This window comes from Neofelis nebulosa, chromosome 1 (genome assembly GCF_028018385.1).
Source record: "Neofelis nebulosa isolate mNeoNeb1 chromosome 1, mNeoNeb1.pri, whole genome shotgun sequence".
In the NCBI taxonomy this organism is placed as follows: domain Eukaryota; kingdom Metazoa; phylum Chordata; class Mammalia; order Carnivora; family Felidae; genus Neofelis; species Neofelis nebulosa.
Window position 1 is genome coordinate 177,390,328 of NC_080782.1, and position 19,575 is coordinate 177,409,902.

Genomic DNA, 19,575 nt, shown 5'->3' on the forward strand with positions numbered 1-19,575 from the left:
CTTGCCCTGCATCGGATGCTGTCTGGATTCTATGACTGAGTATCCCAACAATTTAAAAAAAAATTTTTTTTAATGTTTTATTTTTGAGACAGAGAGAGACAGAGCATGAACGGGGGAGGGGCAGAGAGAGAGGGAGACACAGAATCGGAAGCAGGCTCCAGGCTCTGAGCCATCAGCCTAGAGCCCGACGCGGGGCTCGAACTCACGGACAGCAAGATCATGACCTGAGCTTAAGTCGGACGCTTAACTGACTGAGCCACACAGGCGCCCCTCCCAACAATTGTTAGTAATTGAGAGAGCAGTGGCAGTCGCTCGTATTGGCCAGGAAAGGGCTAAAGTTCATGTTAGGTATTTTGTGGTTTGGACTCTGTTCACTTTTGTCTGCACTCCGACGCTGGTGCAGAATTGCCTTGGTTTTGTCCTGATCCATCACGGAGGGTCACAGGGTGACTTTGTCTGATGTTGATGTCCCATGATTGTTCTACCTTCGGCAGAACACCCGGGCCTCCCTGATAGTGCCAGGTCAGCTCCAGGTTGTCCAGAGGCTGCTTTTCCGCCCCTCAAGTACAGCTTGCCAGCGTTGGTGTAGAAGCTTTAAGACATCTTAAACATTTGTATCTCAGCTGCTGAACCCCTAAAGCAGTGTCTCTGCTTTACAGATACTTAACTGACCATCTACTATTTTAACCCCGTCTTCAGGGTTGTGTGTCCTGGAGAGTTTCAAAGCAACTAGAAGAAGAAATTTCACCACTGTTCCTTTTTTATTTTGCCAGTGCTTTGAATTTAAACTCTTATCTAGTATAGATTGTATGTTGTAGCAATAACTTTATGTTATTTTTTTCCTAGAGTTTTCTCACCTTAGTGTTAATCTTAACAATGGGTCTTAGCTCAGGTTGCTGAGTTCTGGAGGCTGAAAGTTCAAGTTCAAGGTGCTGAATGCTTTGGTTCCTGGTGAAAGCTCTCTTCCTGGCTTATAGACCACTGCCTTCTTGGTGATGTGTACTTAAGTGGAAAGAGAGGCAGCGAGCTCTCTAGTGTTTCTTCTTATAGGAACACCAGTCCCATCCTCTCAGGGCCCCACACATATGACCTTATTTAACGCTAATTACCTGTTTATCGGTCCCATCTCTGAATACAGTCACATTGGGGGTTAGAGCTTCAACGTATGAATTTGAGGGGGCCGTAATTCAGTCCCTATCACAGTGTATCCTGAAACCATCAGTTGATAGCAGTTTGTTTTTCTGGACTCCTGGAAGGCCACATGGCATAGTCAAAAGAACAATGGATTGTAAGTCAAGTAAGTTGTCTTTAGTCCTGAATTGTGCAACCTTGGGAGTCTTACTGAATTACATGGAGCACTCTGCAAAGTGCAGGTCACGGGGCTCGATCTGGTGTCGGAGGAGGGTGTGCTCATTAATGCAACACTTAATAGATTAGAATAATATGAAGCTGCTTTAGAAACTGCCAAGTACAACACAACAGTTATCGTAAAATAACAATGTGTTTCATGGTTGTTGCTGGGAAAGAATTAGAGAACTATATGTTGGCTTTGAATTGCTAAACCTTAATTAAGGTTTTTTATCTTGTTCTCCATAGCAGACAGTTGGGCCCTAAGGCAATTTTACTGACAAGCACAAAGTCAGAGTTATGTCAGAGGTGATTTATTATTTTTACTCCACCCAAGGTACAAAAAAAAAAAAAAAGGAGATATGAAGGAGGGTAAAGGTATAGCTCACAATGCTCTAAGCTTGCATGATGGTGTGAGGGTCTAGATAGCTTTCTGGGCTCCAGGATGGATGAAATCCTGGCAAGGGTGAGTTATAGGAGATCTGGATACACAGCAGTGGATGGAGCTGTTTCTTTTTCCCAAAAAGCGTTTCTGCCCTCATATTTGTGTGTAGGAAAACACGAAGGGGTCATCAGAAATGTGGACTCTTAGTCCCAACCTCCAGCAAGGTGGGGGCTTCTGTTTAAAGCCTCCACAGCTGTCTTCTCTCTTCTGTAGGATGCTTGCCTCATTCATGGGTTCTGACTTGATATTTCACATCATTTTTCTGGCTCTTGTCTCAGCCATCAGCCTATGCCAAGGAGTTCTTGTGTCTCCCTTCTCTGGTATATAACTTCACAGCTCGTTACCGATACTGTATTTCTCTAAATAAGATTTTATAGAGCATACGTTTTCAACAATATAATGCATACACACTGTCCCTATTCATGAGGAAAAATGTGACACCACTCCTTACTCAGTACTCCAAAATGTTAGGGGGAGAACAGCAGAATCTTCTGACTGATTACGGATTATACACCCCCACATGACCTTTCTCTCCTAGTAAAGGAAATAAAGGCGATGCTGGTAATTTGCTTTTCAGCATCCTAAGTTTCAAGGATTGTTACGTCTTATCCCCTTCTTTGGAGGATGCCTAGTAAGCACGTAGGGCTTCACTCACTTTTCTGTGAATGGCCCTATCGATAGCACATGTTTTAGGGTTCGCAGGCCAAATGATCTCTGTTGTAACTACTTCACCCCTGCCACTGTAGCGTGAAAGCAGCCATAGACAGTACGTGAACGAGTGCGGTGTTCTAATAAAACTTTATTTAAAAAACAGGTGGTGAACTTTGTTTGGCCTATAGGCTTTTAGTTTGCCAACTCCTGCTCTAAGGAATTAAATGTCCCTTCTCTGTAGGACTATCTCCTTAGTCTGTTTCACTCCTGCTCTAGCTGGGAGCTCACATTATGGCTTTATGGATGAGGAATTCTAATTCTGTGACTTACATGTAGCTCAAAGTTACTAGATGTTTAATCATCCTTATCTTCATTACTTTTACTACCTTTAACATTTAAAATTCTGTTTTTCTTTGGTATCTGTTGTCATGTGCATGTGAATAGACAGAAAGCCAAAGCCTCTCTTTGCGGGCACAGAAGGAATAATGTTTGGGCATGAGTTCCAGAACTCACAGTTTCTTTAGGCTACTTACCTAGGGTTTCATGTTGAAGCCAATTCAGCCTTAAATAATTTTTTCACATATTGAGATCCAGGTTAAAGCATTTCAATTAAAAGAGTGATAGCTTCTAGAATTTCAAATTCATGAGGCAATTTATGCAAATATATTGCATACCACACTTATTAAAATTATTTTCATGAAATCTCTTCAAGCAAGAGAGGTACAAAGTTGTATGTGATCACAATAATGAGTAAAAGATCTAATGTTAAAATACAGGAAAAAACTCTGAACCAGTCTCTGAAGTTCTAATAATTCATAAGGTAATTGACAGAAATGCACACATTTATCATGGAAAATAAGATTAGGTCACGGAAATGCTAAGTAGTGCTGTCTTCAATATTGAATTTAGATATTATCTAAGCGGCGGGGTGGGGAGGGAGGAAATCCAATAGACCCTAAAGTTAAGTAGTTGAGTTAATTGCCAAGAAAGAAACTATGTCAAAGACTTAACATTTTCTTCCCAATTTCAAAGCTATTATTCGTAGGGCTGTATTTGGATGTTATCCTTTTAGAAAGGTACATTTGGCAAGCACTAATACTTTCAATTTCAAGTGGCTGGGGGATTCATAGGTTGCACATACAATACTCACTGCACAGCTCATGTGTTTGTCACCTTATACACTGAAAATTCTACAGGGGATAAGATGTGTAAGTAGTCTTATAATCATTTGTGTTTCTTAACAGTGAGTAATGGTTGCATAAGATAGCTCCATTAATTTAGGAATATAAAGCAAGAAAAGAGAAAATGAGTTTCCCCAAACAAAAATCTAATGGACTGCATGAAGTTAATCCCCTTATTAATGGGTCATTAATTAGGTCATCATGACCTAATTAATAGGTCATAATGACAAGTATAAAATGTTTCTAAGTTAGTATGCATTTAGTTAAAAATTTAATTTATTTTTATTAAAAAATTTTTAATGTTTATTTATTCTTTAAGAGAAACAGCAAGCAGGAGCAAGGGAGGGGGAGAGAGAGAGAGAAGGGGACAGATGAACCAAAGCAGGCTCTGTGCTGACAGCACAGAGCCGGATGCAGGGCTTGAACTCACCAACTGTGAGATCATGACCTGAGCCAAAGGCAGATGCCTAACTGCCCAACTGACTGAGCCACCTAGGTGCCCCTAGTTAAAAATTTTAAAAAGATGTATATAGGACATTTTGCTTCTCTCTTCCCAAGAGTGAAGCACTTAAAAATGGATCCATTTAATTTATCTTTCTTATGAAAGATAAATCATAATTAGGCTAATACCTTGAGTATTTAAATTACTGTTGTTTTATGTCAACTTTAAATTTTTGAATAGCTTATGATTCCTAATGATTTATAGTTACAGAAATATTGGCAAAAAAGTTTTTACATGTCTATAATTCCATCTCAATTTTCTGCTTATTTCCTCTCATTGTCTATGTTTGCACAATTGCAGTTATAATGCACACATTTTAGGTTGTTACATAGTTTCCTAAATGTTTTCATTTAAAAATTTAAAAATAGATAATACTCATAAGAGGTTCAAATATAAAAGACATGAAATGAAATGAAGTCTCTCTAGGCTATCCATTATCATTTTTTCTTATTCTTCCAGATATATTTTATGAATATACAAATATGTTATCTGAATGGTAGCATACTATAAACATTCTGTGACTTCATTTTTTTGTGTTTTTTTCCTTTCCTTTTCTTTTTTTATACTTATTCTAAATTTTTCTGTATCCATTTATGAAGGGCATTCTCATTCCTTTTTTATGACTGTATTGTATTCTACAGTGCAGATTTTATCCTGAAATTTTTAACCAGCTTTTTATTGATGGGCATGTAGGTGGTTTCTAGTCTCTTGCTTTGCAAACAATGCTACAGTGCATGAACATGTAGGGTAAGTGAGAACAGAATTGCTAGGTCAAAGATTAAATAAGTGTATTTGAGGGGTGCTTGGGTGGCTCAGTCGGTTAAGCATCCGACTTCAGCTCAGGCCATGATCTCACAGTTCATGGGTTCGAGACCCACGTCAGTCTCTGTGCTGACCGCTCAGAGCCAGGAGCCTGCTTCAGATTCTGTGTCTGCCTCTCTCTCTGCCCCTGCCCCGCTCACACTGTCTCTCTCTGCCTCTCAAAAATAAATAAATGTAATAAAAAATTAAAAAAAATAAGTGTATTTGAAAGGTCACTAGGTATTGCCAAATGGCCCTCCTTAAGGTTGAATAATTTTCCCTCCAACCAGCTATGCAGCAGAGTGGCAATTCCCCAACTCTCTCTCATTAATCCAGTGTGCTATTCCACTTTTTCATCTTTGCTAATGGGATAGGTGAAAATGGTATTTCAGTGAGCTTTAATTTGCATAATGAAGTTCAGAATCTTTTCATGAATTTACGTTTCCTTTTGTGATCTATCTGTTCTTGTAGGATAATGACTTTTGGAAAGACAAAAAAGAACAACTAAAGGTTCATAAGAGAATTAGTGAAAGCGATCTGTTCTCTGTGTAAGTCAGTAACAAAATACCACATCTTCTTCTGACATTTTAGTTGTCCTGTAAATCGAATTCTCTGTTCATACAAAAATGTAGTTTCTAGGTTTCACTACGGTTTGGGAAGTTACTTTGATCATTGACACCACACCCAGCGTCTAGGACAGTACCTGGCACTAAGTTGGTGCTCGGTGCGTTTAGTTAGGAGACTGTTTACATTGCTAAGCATCTGTTAATGTGCCAGTCTCTATATTAGGCATCATGCAAACACAATCTCTAACTTCACAAAACTGTGTGTACTAGACTGCCCTCCTCATGTTAAATACGGGGAAAAAGAAGGTCAGAGAGGCTAAAAAAATGTGTACAAGAGTGTACGAACCAGTAAGTGGCTGAACAGAGATCTTTAGATAAGTTTCCTACTCAAAAATTTCCCCATGTTCAAGGAAAAATGAGATAAAAACAGAGAAGGAGGCAGACCATAGAGATGCTTAAATATAGAGACCAAACTGAGGGTTGCTGGAGGGGTGTTGGGTGGGGGCAGGACTAAATCGGGGATGGGCATTGAGGAGGGCGCTTGTCAGGATGAGACTGGGCATCATATGTCATGATGAATCACTAAATTCTTCTGAGACCATTATGACGTATTTGTTACCTAGCTTGGATTTAAATAAAATTTAAAAAATGCTATAGAAAAGAAAAAAAATTTCCCCATGTTGAGTCTTCTAGCTACAATCTGCTTTTTGTCAGTTTAGACAATCTTAATTTAATCCTTTCACAATAGCTTTTATTATAGCTGAGGAAATTTAGTCCTGTTAGATCATGTTAATAGGAATTAACACTAATTGGTGAAAGGCAAGTTTGAATAATTTTGCTTGGCTTTTGAAAAGAGAGGGCATTGGTTTTATCATGATTAAATGTTCCAGTTTTTAAAATGCTACATTTATTTATACAATACATGTATTTTTAAACGTCTCAGATAAAGTCACTAAACTAATTCTTAAGTAGTGTAACATCTTGGTGAGTTTTATGAGAGCCGAGGTATTGGTGGCTGGCCATCCGCTTGAGCTGGGTCTCCCAGGGTGGCAGGATTTCTATTCGCTCAGTCTGGGAGATAGTTTGGCTTTGGAACTTGGCAGGAGCTAAAAGGTACCTGAAGAAATTCCTTTCAACTCTATACTTTATATGGATAAACCCATGCTTTATTGAGAACTCAACCTATACTGAGAAATGAACTATATGCACTTCATTATGGATGAAATTAAGTAGCATAATGGCAAACCACATTTCTATGTAAATCTAAGGTGGTTAGACCATTGATGTGGGTTCCTTTCTCCTAGTGCTTTCGTGATCCCTTAGACACGCATGCCCTGGGAGTACCTCAGCTCTTATCTAGAATCTCTTCTAACATCCCTGTGGTTCCCTCTTTCCCACCTGCTTATGACATACAATGACTTCTTTTAAAGCTGTCGTCCTAATAGCAGAACCTCTTGTAGTCCTCTGTTTGCATGTATTCCAAGTTTAATCCTTGAAATATAAGCTTTCTTCCTCAAGGGCTCAACTGATATTTCTTTTTTCTTTAATTGAGATGTAACTGACAGGTAGAATTAAGTTCGTTTCAGGTGTTCAACCTAATGATTCAATATTTGTATATATCACAAGACAGTCACCTCAGTAAGTCTAGTTACATCTGTCACCATACATAATTGATATTTCTTTTTAAATACATGCTTTTAAATGAATTATGCTATACATATTCTAAGTACGCTTATGTATACTGTGCATACAATGCTATAATACAAGTATATGTGGACTCTCTACAGGACTCCTTCAAAATGCCCGAAGATATCTTCCATTCTGTCTGCTCAGGATGCAGTGAGAGAGTGGCTAGGGAAGGATAGGGAGAAGAAGTATGAGCAAAATGGAAAACACACAACATCCTGGCTGAGCACTGCCTGCAAGACTATTAGTGCTGAAATGTCCTTTTTTCTTATGACTGTTTCTTGTCTCACTAAATGTGCTGCATATGGCATATCCGTCTCCTTGTGGCACAGCGTAGTCTCAGTGGAAGCTGGGTGTTGTTGAACTATTTCATGCCTGTTACATATGGTTTCTTTAGGGAAGTGTGAAACCAACATTCTGATGGCATATTGCTTCAGATTCTTGCTAGAACAAGGCAAGAATACATACATATTATCATAAAGTCATAAGCGGGAGGAGATCTCATTTTTTTAGGAATTACAATCAGGAATTCTCTTATTTAGAAATTCCGACCTAACTTTTATTTTTTCTTAAATGTTTATTTATTTTTGAGAGAGACAGAGAGACAGAGTGTGAGCAGGGGCAGGGGGTAGGCAGAGAGAGATGGAGACACAGAATCCGAAGCGGGCTTCAGGCTCTGAGCTGTCAGCACAGAGCCTGACACGGGGCTCCAACTCATGAGCTGTGAGATCATGACCTGAGCCGAAGTCAGCTGCTCAACCGACTGAGCCACCCTGGCGCCCCCCAACCTGACTTCTTATTTGTGCCTTCTACCCTAAGTTCTAAATTGGAACCTCCCATATGAAACTCAGGGTCTATTGTGTGACTTCCTAGGGATTACATATGAGTTCTCAGACGAGCAGAGCATCGTCACAATAATACTCACTTTGACCATGACTGATGTCTTCTGGACATCACCAGCACCAGTGTGCTGGTCTTTGGTGATGTACCCGTGTCTTTGTGGTCATTGTGGCAGGAATCCGAATGTGTAGACATCTAAGTGAAGGTTAGGTTTGATAATACCTTTATCCTTCAGTGATCCCGAAAAAGAGAAGCTTTCCCTGTATTTTATCCCAGTTTCTTTATGTCTATAAGCACAACAGCCGTTGATTGATTGCTTTCTTCTGCGAGGGTTGCATTTAAAAATTTTTACTTTGAAAGCCCACAGAGTCACATTTTCTTCAATACTGTCTCCAAGGTGAAACTTTTTTCTTCCTGTACCTATCCTTAGTTTGTTGGAGCAAGAGAGACTAGGTTTGTGTACCAAAATTTGTAACCTCATTTCTGAAACACTCAATTAATTTTATCATTATTATTTTTTTATTTTGAGAGAGAGAGAGAGAGAGAGAGAGAAAGAGAGTGCAAGTAGGGGAGAGGGGCACAGGGAGAGAGAGAATCTTAAGCAGGCTCCACACTCAGTGAGGAGCCCAACACAGGGCTTGATCCCATGACCCTCGGATCATGACCTGAGCTGAAATCAAGGGTCAGACAGTCAGCCAACTGAGCCACTGAGGCACCCCTGAAGCGCTCCATTTTTAATTCTGAAATATAGCTATGTATCTCCGTAGCAGACATAAGGCAACATCAGTGTACTGTTACTTTACTCTTGCTTTTATTTGTTACCCTCAAATTACATTTGGCCCTTAAAGAGAGATTAACCGAGCTCACTTTTAATTCGTGTCAAACAAAGATACTATTAGCTTCTCAAGAGCAATTGAAGGCATCTTGTTCAAGAACAATGTTCACAATTCTAACAAAAATACCTATGCTACAGCTTGCATGACTTCTTATTCTGGGGGATATGTTATTGCTTGTGGTATTGTGTTTATCGCATTCTTTGCATCTCGTTAGCACACACTCGCCTGTTTTTACTACATTCTATAAATTGGCTACTCTGCGTATAGCTCCTACTAGAGCATTTATTGTATGATGTTTTTATAGCCCTGCTGAGACCTATAATCTCTCCTTATTACTTTTCTCCTGTTCTTTTATCTCCCCAAATTATGAATTACTGCAGAGTCTTGTCTCCTCCTTAATTATTTACACTTTGCACTGGGTGAATTCTGGTGCTTTCCAAGAGTTATTTGCCTCTTGCAGTACTGAATCTGGATCTTTCCATGTCTTGAGAATCCCTTCTCTCTTTTCCCAATCACAGTTTGATCTCTGACTTGAACTCAGACAGTATCCAAAAGCTCGAGATATTGTGTGGCTTTCTTTGCAAAATGCACTCTGGTACACCCCTAGATACTTTTTCTATGTATCACGTAGGGTTTGGTTCAGCTGCTTAGAACAGAAAACCTGTTAGAGAAGTCCAAGCAAAAAAGAGGTTTATTTTTCTCTTTATGTAAAAGAGCCCCAGTGGCGGGCAGTCCAGGGCTGGTGTAGTATCTCCACAGTCATCATGGACCCTTCTGTCTTTCTGCTCTACCTTCCTTGGTGAGTGACCTCTTTTCCTAACTTTGTCAGTTGGCTGTAAAGATGCCTGCGGCAACTTCAACCATCACATCCATGTTCCATGAAGCAGCAAAGGCAAATGGAAAGGGAAAGGGGGACACTCTTAAGCTGAGACCATGACCTTTAAAGAGCTTTCCTAGAAGTCAGATCCAGAGACACCTAGTTCAATCTCAGGGATAATTTGATACATTGCTTCACTCAAAATACAAAGCAAGTTACAACGGAAGAAGAGGAGAATGGATGTTTGGTAAGCAACCAGGAGTGCTTGCTGTCTTTAGGCATTCCACCCTTACTGCGTGGGCTCCATACTTGCAGTGAAAGCTGTGTTTAAGCCTGGCAGGCTCCCCAGGTTACAGCTAGAGGAGGAAGCACAACTTCTCTCCCTGGGAACCTTCTAACCTTATCCGGAGTTCCCAGGACATGAGGAACCTTTTCAGGGACCTACACCAAAGCTAACACATAGTCCTTTTTCCAGGGCTGATGCCCCTTCTCAAAGATGACTTTTTCTAAACTCTACTTGTAGGAAACATTGATCATTTGCAATGTCACATGTCTTCCAAAGCTGTTGCTTTAAACTTTACGCCTTTATTTCTTTGAAACTTCAACTTTGCTACTCAAAGCTGAGACTTCAGAATTCACAAAAATCTTTCATCTCTGCAAAAGCCCGGCCTGGGTCTTAACATTTGATGTTTTTGTTTTTAAGATGATTGTCTTTGCCATGAACTGTAAAAAATCCTTTCGGGGGAAAAAGCTATCCCTTGAGTAAATGACTTGATTCCTTTAACTACCCTCTGTGTATCCACGTGAGACAATACAGGCAGAAAGTTCTCGCTGTTGCCTGATAGGGACAACTAACCACCAGGAACCTTGGGTAAGATTTGAAAATGTTATTGACTAAATTAACAACAGTAACATAAGCCAGGAGGGCAATGCAGTTAAAGGTGCTAAGTGCAAAGAGCTATGAATTCACACTGGGAGCCATGAGGGAAGATACTCGAGGGCAGGAACCATTGCATTGGTCCTTGATGAACCGATGTCAGAAAACAGATGAAACAGCATTGCAAGCTGAGGAAAACAGCACCAGCTAGAAAGGGGCCAGTTTAGTTGAATTGTACAAAAGATAAAACTACTTTGCCCAGCACAGTCTTTAGGCAACAACTCCTTATTAACATCACCTCTGTCCAGGTTGCATGCTAAGGTCATGCTTCAAAGGTAGAAAGACCTGATCTCCGACCTTTAGGAATTAAGGGTCTTATTGAGGAAAATAGATAAATAAGTAACAAGTTATAGTAAAATTTGGCTAGTGTTCTAATTGGAGTACAAGGAATAATGGTGGTTGGGTGAATGAATTCATTTAATAAGCATTTATTGGAATAAGTACCTCCCTGAGCCCATGTGACAGGTTCTCGGATGACAGTCACTTGGGACCCAGGGGAAAAGAAGGGGACAGTGTCTATAAGTCCTTGAACTTACAGTCTGAGAATAAAAAGAGGAACCCAGCATAAAGGTTGAGCTGAGCTCTCACATTTATGTCCTGTTGCAAAATTGGGGCTATAAATGTGGAAACTTTGCTACTAAATATTTTAAAACATGAAATAATTGCTGTATTTGAAAAGGACTTTAATAGCTTCCTTGAGGAAATAAAAATGAGCACTGTGCACATCACAACATTTTTTAGATTCTCTTTTGCTAGCATAACACCCAAAATCCAAATGAGAGGGTTACAAAATGAGTATATAGAAGATTGGACCTGGTGAGAATAATTTGAAAACCTATTTTGAAGATTTCCTTCCTCCCTTCCTTCTTCTCCTTCCTCCACCTCTCTCCCTCTCCTTTCTCTCTCTCTCTTCCTTCCTTCCTTCTTTCCTTCCTTGTCTTTCTTTCTTCCTGTCTTTCTTTCTTTCTTTCTTTCTTTCTTTCTTCCTTTCTTTCTTTCTTTCTTTTCTGTCTGTGTTGCAACATTGTTAAACACAGCCTCTCTCTCTTCTGTTAAAACCAAAGCTTCTGAATATTGAGTAGGATATCTATCTTGTCATACTTGCCTTTATTCTCAACTTAATAATTAACACTTATTTACTGAAGGCATCAGATGTTCCCAAATGAGTGTTAAATCTGCAAATGAACTTTCGTTTGTTCACTGACAAAGAGGTTTATGATCCTGTTTGGAGAGATGCCATGCAGCCTTGAAAACTGAATTAAAAATATCAGTGGTTATGTCACTAAGATAAAGTTGGGTATAAAGAAGTTCCTCATGTCAAGAAGAACACCATTCCATTTTAAAGAAAGCTCCAATCTGATTGGCCTGATTGGAACAGACAGGTCAATGTCAAATGCCATGTGTCCAACTGTCTTGTAGGTACTTCATTCCTTTACTGATGCCATTTTTGATGAGTGGATGAAAAGATCCAATCCTCCTGTGGATGCCTGGCCTCAGGAACTGGCGCCCATTGGCCACAATCGGATGTACAACATGGTTCCTTTCTTCCCTCCCGTGACTAATGTGGAATTCTTTTTAACTGCAGACCAACTTGGCTACAGCTATGCCATCGATCTACCAGGTAATGAATGCAACTTCTAAGTGGGTAATTCATGCATCTTCTAAAGAACTTTTCTTTCTTTTTCAAACTATAAACCAAGACCTTACACTGAAGTACTCAGGTTTGGTTAAGTCAGTTGGCAATTTTCTACAATATATATATATATATTTACAATAAATTATATATATATATATATTTAGCAAAATGTGCCTTGGAATGACCAATTAACCATCAGAAAAGGGACTGGTTGGATGACTGAATTAATAAATAATAATATGTAATAAATAAGTAATCCGAATCAATAAAATACCGGCCATGGTTTGAAAGGTCTACCCAATAAAATCAAAATGCACTAGGCCCATGTGGACAGGGATTAGCAGGACTTAGCCGTCATTTAAAGAAGGGCTGAGTGCAGGGTTAGGCAAGTGCAGTACTTGCCCTGAGCACAGAGTTCAAGGGGAGACTGAAAAAATTCAGGAATTGAGATAAATAATAATGCAATGCAATATTTTTCAGAAATCAAAGTTAATGCAAGAAAGATGAATACACTATCAAAATTTTATTAAAGACAGGATTGTGTTGTTTGTTCATCCACTCCTGCATTATCTTGTGACAACACCAATTGCTTCCAGTTAGCCCATATCACCCATGCTGGGTGGGTTTATGAGATTGATGTTGGCCTGCCAACACATTGGACTACATGGGGCTTCACCTGTGTTCTTCATCACCGTTCTTTAAGTCATGTTTTTAAGCTTCAGATTTTTTATTAGCTTTTCCCACTTGGTTCAGAATATGGGAGGATATTTTGATAAGTGTCTATACACTGGCACCTATTTTTCTATTTGCTGAGGCCCCAGTATGGCGCCATGTGCCATTTAAACCATCTTAGGACAGGCCGAGAGAGAAAAGGTTAAACAATAAAAAAATATCTTACTTTGTCAAGAATCCCCCAAAACACACAGCCCATCTGCTGGTGAGTTTTCCCTGCTTGTGTCTATTTCTCTTTCCTAAATCTCAGCCTACGATGTAATCACAATGACTTCTGAGCTCACATCTCTCTCTCTCTGACTTCAGAGTCTTTCAGGCCCTGGAACCTGTCCCTTGCTTTTCCTTCTAGTCCTGCAACTTTGCCTACTTGTTCTCCTTACTTATTTGAAGTTTCCTTTCTTTGGACAGCTGAGATATCTTTTTGAAACTTCATTTTTTTTCTCTGGAATTGAACATAGTAATAATCAAAAAGTTTGGGATGTGCATTTGCCCATTCTTCCATTTCCTCTGACATCAGCTAATTAACAGGTATAGATTGAGAGTCTAAATATGCCCAGAAGGCATTAACTCATTAGAAGACACAAATTAACGTTTCACTTAATGGTCTGACAAAGAAATTTACAATCCTCTCTGAGGAGACGTAACTGTAACCTAAGGTCGGAGAAGGGAGTGGAACATTTGGGAAAGGCGTCTTGAATCAGATTCAAAGATGTGGGGGATCTTCTGAAGGTGAGGTGGAAAGAAGGGAGCATTTTAGACTGAAGAAGGGCCGGGACAGAGCTGTGAAAGGTGCAGTCTGTATAAAGGACTGTGTGAAGACGCTTGGTCGGAGAAGAAGGTTTGGGGAGAAGATTACCCGCATTAAGTTCGGATCTGATTACTGGGGACCTTAAAAGCTAGGCAAAAACCACAATGAGATGCCACTTTCCACCCATTAGGATGGCTATTATAGACAAAGCAGTAAATAACCAGTGTCACTTAGGCTGTGTGGAGTAATTGGAACCCTCCTGTACTGCTGGGGGGAATGTAATGCGGTATATAGCTTCTGCGGAAAACAATATGGCAGTTTCTCAAAAACTTAAGTATCAAATTACCATATGATCCAGCAAAGAGATTCGAAAGCAAATACTCCAACAGCTATTTGTAAACCTCTGTTCATAGCAGCATTACTCACAATCGACAAAAGAAAGAACTCAATGTCTACCCAGGGCTAGATGGATAAACAAATTGTAGCATATGCACGCGATGGAACACTACTCAGCCTTAAAAAGGAAGGAAATCCTGTCATATGCTATGACATGAAGGAATCTTGAAGATCTTATGCTAAATGAAATAAGCCAGTCACAAAACAGCAAAAACTGTATGATTTCACCTATATGAGGTATCTAGAGTAGTCAAATGTATAGAGACAGGGGCTGGGGGCTGGGGGATTGGGGAGATATTATTTCAGTTTTGCAAGGAGAAAAATATCCTATGGATAGATGGTGGTGCGGTCACACAACAGTGTGAATGCACTAACGCCACAGAACTGAGCATTTAAAAATCGTTGTGATGGTTAAATACATGTCATGTGTGTTTTACCACAATTTAAAAGAACGATCATTTTTTATTCATGAGCAAAGAAATGGCAGAATAAAATCTGTGTTTTAAGAATAAGGTTCTGGCAACAGATGTTGGATTGTAGCAGGAGGAGAAAAATTACAGACAATCTTCTTGGAGAAATTGCTTCAGGGTGAGTAGGGGCCGTCTGTGGAATTGGAGGAAAATCCTAGAAGGAGGATTTTACATTTAGGCAAATGCAGGATGTAGAGTAAGAACCCGGGTCAGAGAAATCGAATTTAAGAATAGCTGGCCAATGAGGTGCCTGGGTGGCTGTCAGTTAAGTGCCAGACTTCAACTCGGTCATGATCTCACCTTTCACAAGTTCGAGCCCTGTGTCGGGCTCTGTGCTGATGGCTCAGAGCCTGGAGCCAGCTTCAGATTCTGTGTCTCCCTCTCTCTGCCCCTCCCTCCCTGTCTCTCAAAAATAAATACAAGCAATAAAAAAAAAAAAAAAAAAAAAAAAAAGAATAGCTGACCAAGGAGAAGGGGAGTTTTAAAGAAATGACAAACTGGCATAAGTACATTAAAATGAAATCCATTAATTTTGTGGAGAGTGCTTATAAAATAGATTTAAGTCAAGTATTAGATTTATCATGTGGAAGATTCAGATTACATTCCCAACTATTTAAATGGGCGCAAACTTCATCTGCTTCTGCTATTGAATGTCTCCTGTTATAATAGCCAATCTGACCTGTCTCACACATTTATCATCCTATTAACAGGTAGAGAAGTAGCTGAAATTCTCCATTTGAGGGCTGTATATTTTGCAGTTCCCCAGATACTATTTTAGCATACACTTTAACAAATGAGATTCTAACTCACGAAAGTAGTTATATACTTCCTTGGAGGGTTTATTCTGTATAAATGTTTGTCGTAAGAAATTTAAAAATGCAATCAGCTGTATGTAGATAATAGAATGCCATTTCCTCAAGAAAGACAATTCTGGATATGACAAAGTGTTGGTGGGGAAGGGAAAGATAAATTTTATCCTGGCCGGTAGAGTTTTGCTTTATCAACAAAAAATGCACGTGAAAAACAAATTGGTGTATTCTTTTCTTCTCTAAGAGTATTCAGCTGATGAAAATCCCAATTGTAGACCCTTCTTTTCTGCTTTTATTGCAGTTGAAGAAACTCCAGGTTGGTCCACAACCCTCTTGGTGGTTATGGGAATGTTGGTGGCTCTGGTTGGCCTTTTTGTGCTGCTGTTTTTCCTTCAGTATAGAAGACTTCGAAAAGGCTACACACCCCTAGTGGAGACACATTTAAGCAACAAGAAGTACACAGAAGAAGCCTAGAGAGCTCATGCCTTTCCCTAGAGAAGCGGCCGTAGGACCCTGCTGATGTACAAACGAATCCTCACTGTCCCTCCTTTAGTTGAAGATGTTTGACACGGTTCTTCCTATTGTAGTGATTATCCCAAACACAGAAGACGCTTAGCTGTAGTTGCTGGTTTACTTGTTTAACAGACTCAAACTGGAATGTTTGAGGCTATTTCTCTCACCAAACTAAGGTAGAGCTAACAATTTATGGTATCTGATAATAACTTCCACACTGATTAAGCCTCCTCATGTTCTGAGAACACACACACATGCACGTGCGCGCGCACACACACAATTGATAGAGTGGGTTCATTTTAATTTGCAGGTCAGTGTAATTTGAGACCTGGGCAAGATCGTGGTTCGATTTTTTCTTAGCCCAAGTGTCTTAATTTGTGATGGGGTGGGGGTAGGGGGGGCAGGTGCTTCTTGAGTCTCCATGAGTTTAGCTCTAAACATCTATGCTTTTAGGTGCCTTCTTGATTGTCTTTCTGAGGCTTTCTGTGTCTTTTCTTCTGTAGCCTTTACAATGTGCTTGAAGATCCTATTTTCCAAATAGGATGGGGAATGACTGACTGAGTGAATGAATGATCAGTTTGATTCTCTTTCGTAAATTAGACTTTCCAGAATTTGTCAAAGCCTGCAGTTCTTAACAGTAGACATATCATGAGATTCCATAGCTGGATAAACATTGATCCTATAGTGATAAATAGATGAAGGGTTAAGTTATAGAGTTTCCTAATTAATTTACTGTTTTAAGTCTACTAACAAGTATAAAAACACTTCTTTGAGGAAAGGCTGACTGGAAAAGGCTGTGAGGCTAGAATCCTGAATATGGGACAATTTGATTAGAGTTTCATTACTCTGAGGTCTCATTTGGCTGATCCTGAACGAATTACTTTACCAAGTAGCCTCTCAGATGAGAAATTATTCATGTATAATGCCGCTGGTTTATTTTTAAGAGTTGACTTTAGATTTACTAATGCTGCACTGTACTGACAGTGACCTATGGATGCTAATCAATTAAGTCTTATCATTTTAAAAGCAAACCGTTCATACAAAATGCGACAATACAGAATTAAATGGTTGTGTTCCACTAAGTAATCATTGTATCATGAGATATAAGAATGGACAATCTTTACTAAGATACACATACTTACCAAGATGACCCCTACTTCTGAGACGTTAACAGTTACTGAGATTTCAAGGTAAATTTCCTCTGCTCATATCTGGTACCTGTGCTTCAGGAGTGAGGCCAGAGTTCTAGAAGGTAGCCTGTGTGTCCACTCATTTCAGCTCCTCTTTACTGGAATGGATGTGTGTGAAGAATGGGTGGGAAGAGGACCCTGGAGCTAGATACTTTCTACATAGGGGGTGTGTGGTGCTAAAGGGTGTAAGATTCATCAAGACGCAGTGTTATCCCCTGGAATGAGACTGTGAAAGCCAGAGAAATGGACAAGGCCCATTCTGAACTGAATTTGAGCCTGAGTGAGTCTCGTAAAGCTACAGGTATATCTGAGAGTGGGCGCAGCACATGAGAATCAAGGTAGCCCAGGGTCCTTTGTGGACCTTTTCTAGCCACAGCCACACATAGATCTCATTCCTGCCTTTAACAGTATCTATGGAAAATTCAGCAAAGTTTCATGAACGTACTCTAGTCTGGAAGGTTTACTCTCCGAACTTGGGGTTGTTGAGGAACACAGTTTTACATCCTGTTTTTAAGCCAGAAGAGAAACGTTCAAATGAAGATATAATTGTGCATGGTAGGTGTGTTTCTGAAAAGTTACGTTTAAATCAATGATATGTTAAAAGTACCAGGGGGAATTACTTCTTATAGATGAACTATATGAATAATTCTACAAAGCAAATAACCACCTCTAGCTTACTTTTCAGGTACATCAGAATTTTCATTCATCATATTCCCACACGATTTATTTAAAGCAAGATCTATCTGAGGTAGAAATAGAGGGTAATCACTTACACTTAGCTACTTTTATCTATAGTGAATGCAACTTTTTACAAACATTATGTTTTATAATGTCTTCCTAAAAGAAACGATTTCCTAATTTTATAGTTCATAGAAGAGGAATAAAATTTTCTAACATTTTCTAACATCACAATAAATCAATGATGAATGCCTTTTATGAAATTTAAAGGTGGAGTGAACTTGTTGGAATGAAAAAGTTGGTATTTACTTACATTGAATATTATGCAAATAAAGTCAGAAAATACCAGGAAGCATTGTACGGTTGTATTTCTCAATGACAATGGAAAAACTCCAACCTTGAAGAAAATGAATAGATCACTGTATATGCTTCTATCCTCAGTATTAGAAAAATTGTATGTAAATGAATTATGGTTTCGAAAGAAATGCTTTTATAAAGCAAACATTCAGAAGTGAAATTAAACCTAATAACTACCTTTCCTTTGTGAATGAAACTCTCTTCTAATTGTAAAATTCCTTGCTATTAATTTGTGTTCTGCTTAGGATTTAACATTGTTAATTGTAGTAATCCTAATGAGTAATTTTAATCTTATATTAACAAGAAGTAAAAAAAAATTATTAAAGAGAAAAATGAAAAAAAACCACGTTGTTTTGCAGACTTTTGTCCATCTGTTGGGGGCTATTGTTTTTTAATTTGTGAACGTCAATTCCCATCTTTTTCGCACTCAATATACATATATTGGAATATGTGTGTGAGTGTGTGCGTGTGTGTGTGTGTATAAAATACATAATAACTACTTCACTTTTGAAAATAAGTTCTTAAACTGATGTTTCTACTATCGTTTGAGTTTCTCAGCAATTGCTACTTCTTGGCTCTCAATTGCACGGGTAGAGAAACCAGACAGCAGCCTACTCCCAGGTGACGAGTTACTTTCGATGTCTCCACAGTCTAAAGACTGATCTTGGGGTAAGGTAGGGGAGTAGGGTGGCTACTTGAAGTCACTGACCGGGGAGGCAAGGTCCTGCAGCAGCTAACTTGATCTTCTTATAAACTTGCGATCATTTTGTTGGGGACACAGAAGAAAGGAGTTAGAATCAGTGAAGTATGTGGTGTTCCCTTCCATGTTTAGAATCTAAGCTTCTAAAGGTCACGTTGGATGCCTCTCTGTTCAGTGCCATTGTATCAAAGCACTTTAAGTGCTCAGAGAATGTGGGTGGTTAATTGATACAGGCACATAAAGAGTCAATTCGCTCCCCAGTGGGGACGTAATTACTCTCCTCAGTGCAATGGCAAAACCCCAAGTTGACCTCTTTCTATTTCTGCAGAGTCTTGCTCATCCTGAGTGCTCTATAAATATTTTTAATGAATAAACTGTTCTCAAAGTAGAACTTTTCATTCCGGGCCTCTGGCATCTGTTTTAACATGTGCCGGAGAAAACATAAGATAGTGGGATCTTGAATTCCTGCCATGAAATTAATAACAACCTCTCTTTCAGATTCTGAGTTGTACATACGCTGTATGGAACTTTATTCCATCCAACCCAATGCAAGGGAATACTTTCAGCTGTACTTTCTTCTCCCCACCGTTGGCAGGCCCCAATTCTACCATTTACAGGGACAAGGATAGAAAGCGAAGACTTCGTGGTATCATTTTAGGGCCTTGGACTATCTGATGTCTTAAAAGCTTTCTTTCAGCGGAAGGTGTTAGTGGCCAAATTAGTGCCTTTCTTATGCA

General features: G+C 39.3%; 1 protein-coding gene across 1 annotated transcript in view; it reads left to right on the forward strand.

Moving 5' to 3' along the window:
- The window catches only part of DCT (dopachrome tautomerase), a 36,973-nt gene extending 18,657 nt beyond the window's left edge, over positions 1–18,316 (forward strand). Inside the window, exons 7-8 of the mRNA XM_058681963.1 lie at positions 12,029–12,230; positions 15,702–18,316. Of these exons, the coding sequence (XP_058537946.1) occupies positions 12,029–12,230; positions 15,702–15,874 (375 nt within the window). The 3' untranslated portion in view covers positions 15,875–18,316. The remainder of the gene's footprint in view (positions 1–12,028; positions 12,231–15,701) is intronic.
- The last annotated feature ends 1,259 nt before the right edge of the window (positions 18,317–19,575 follow it).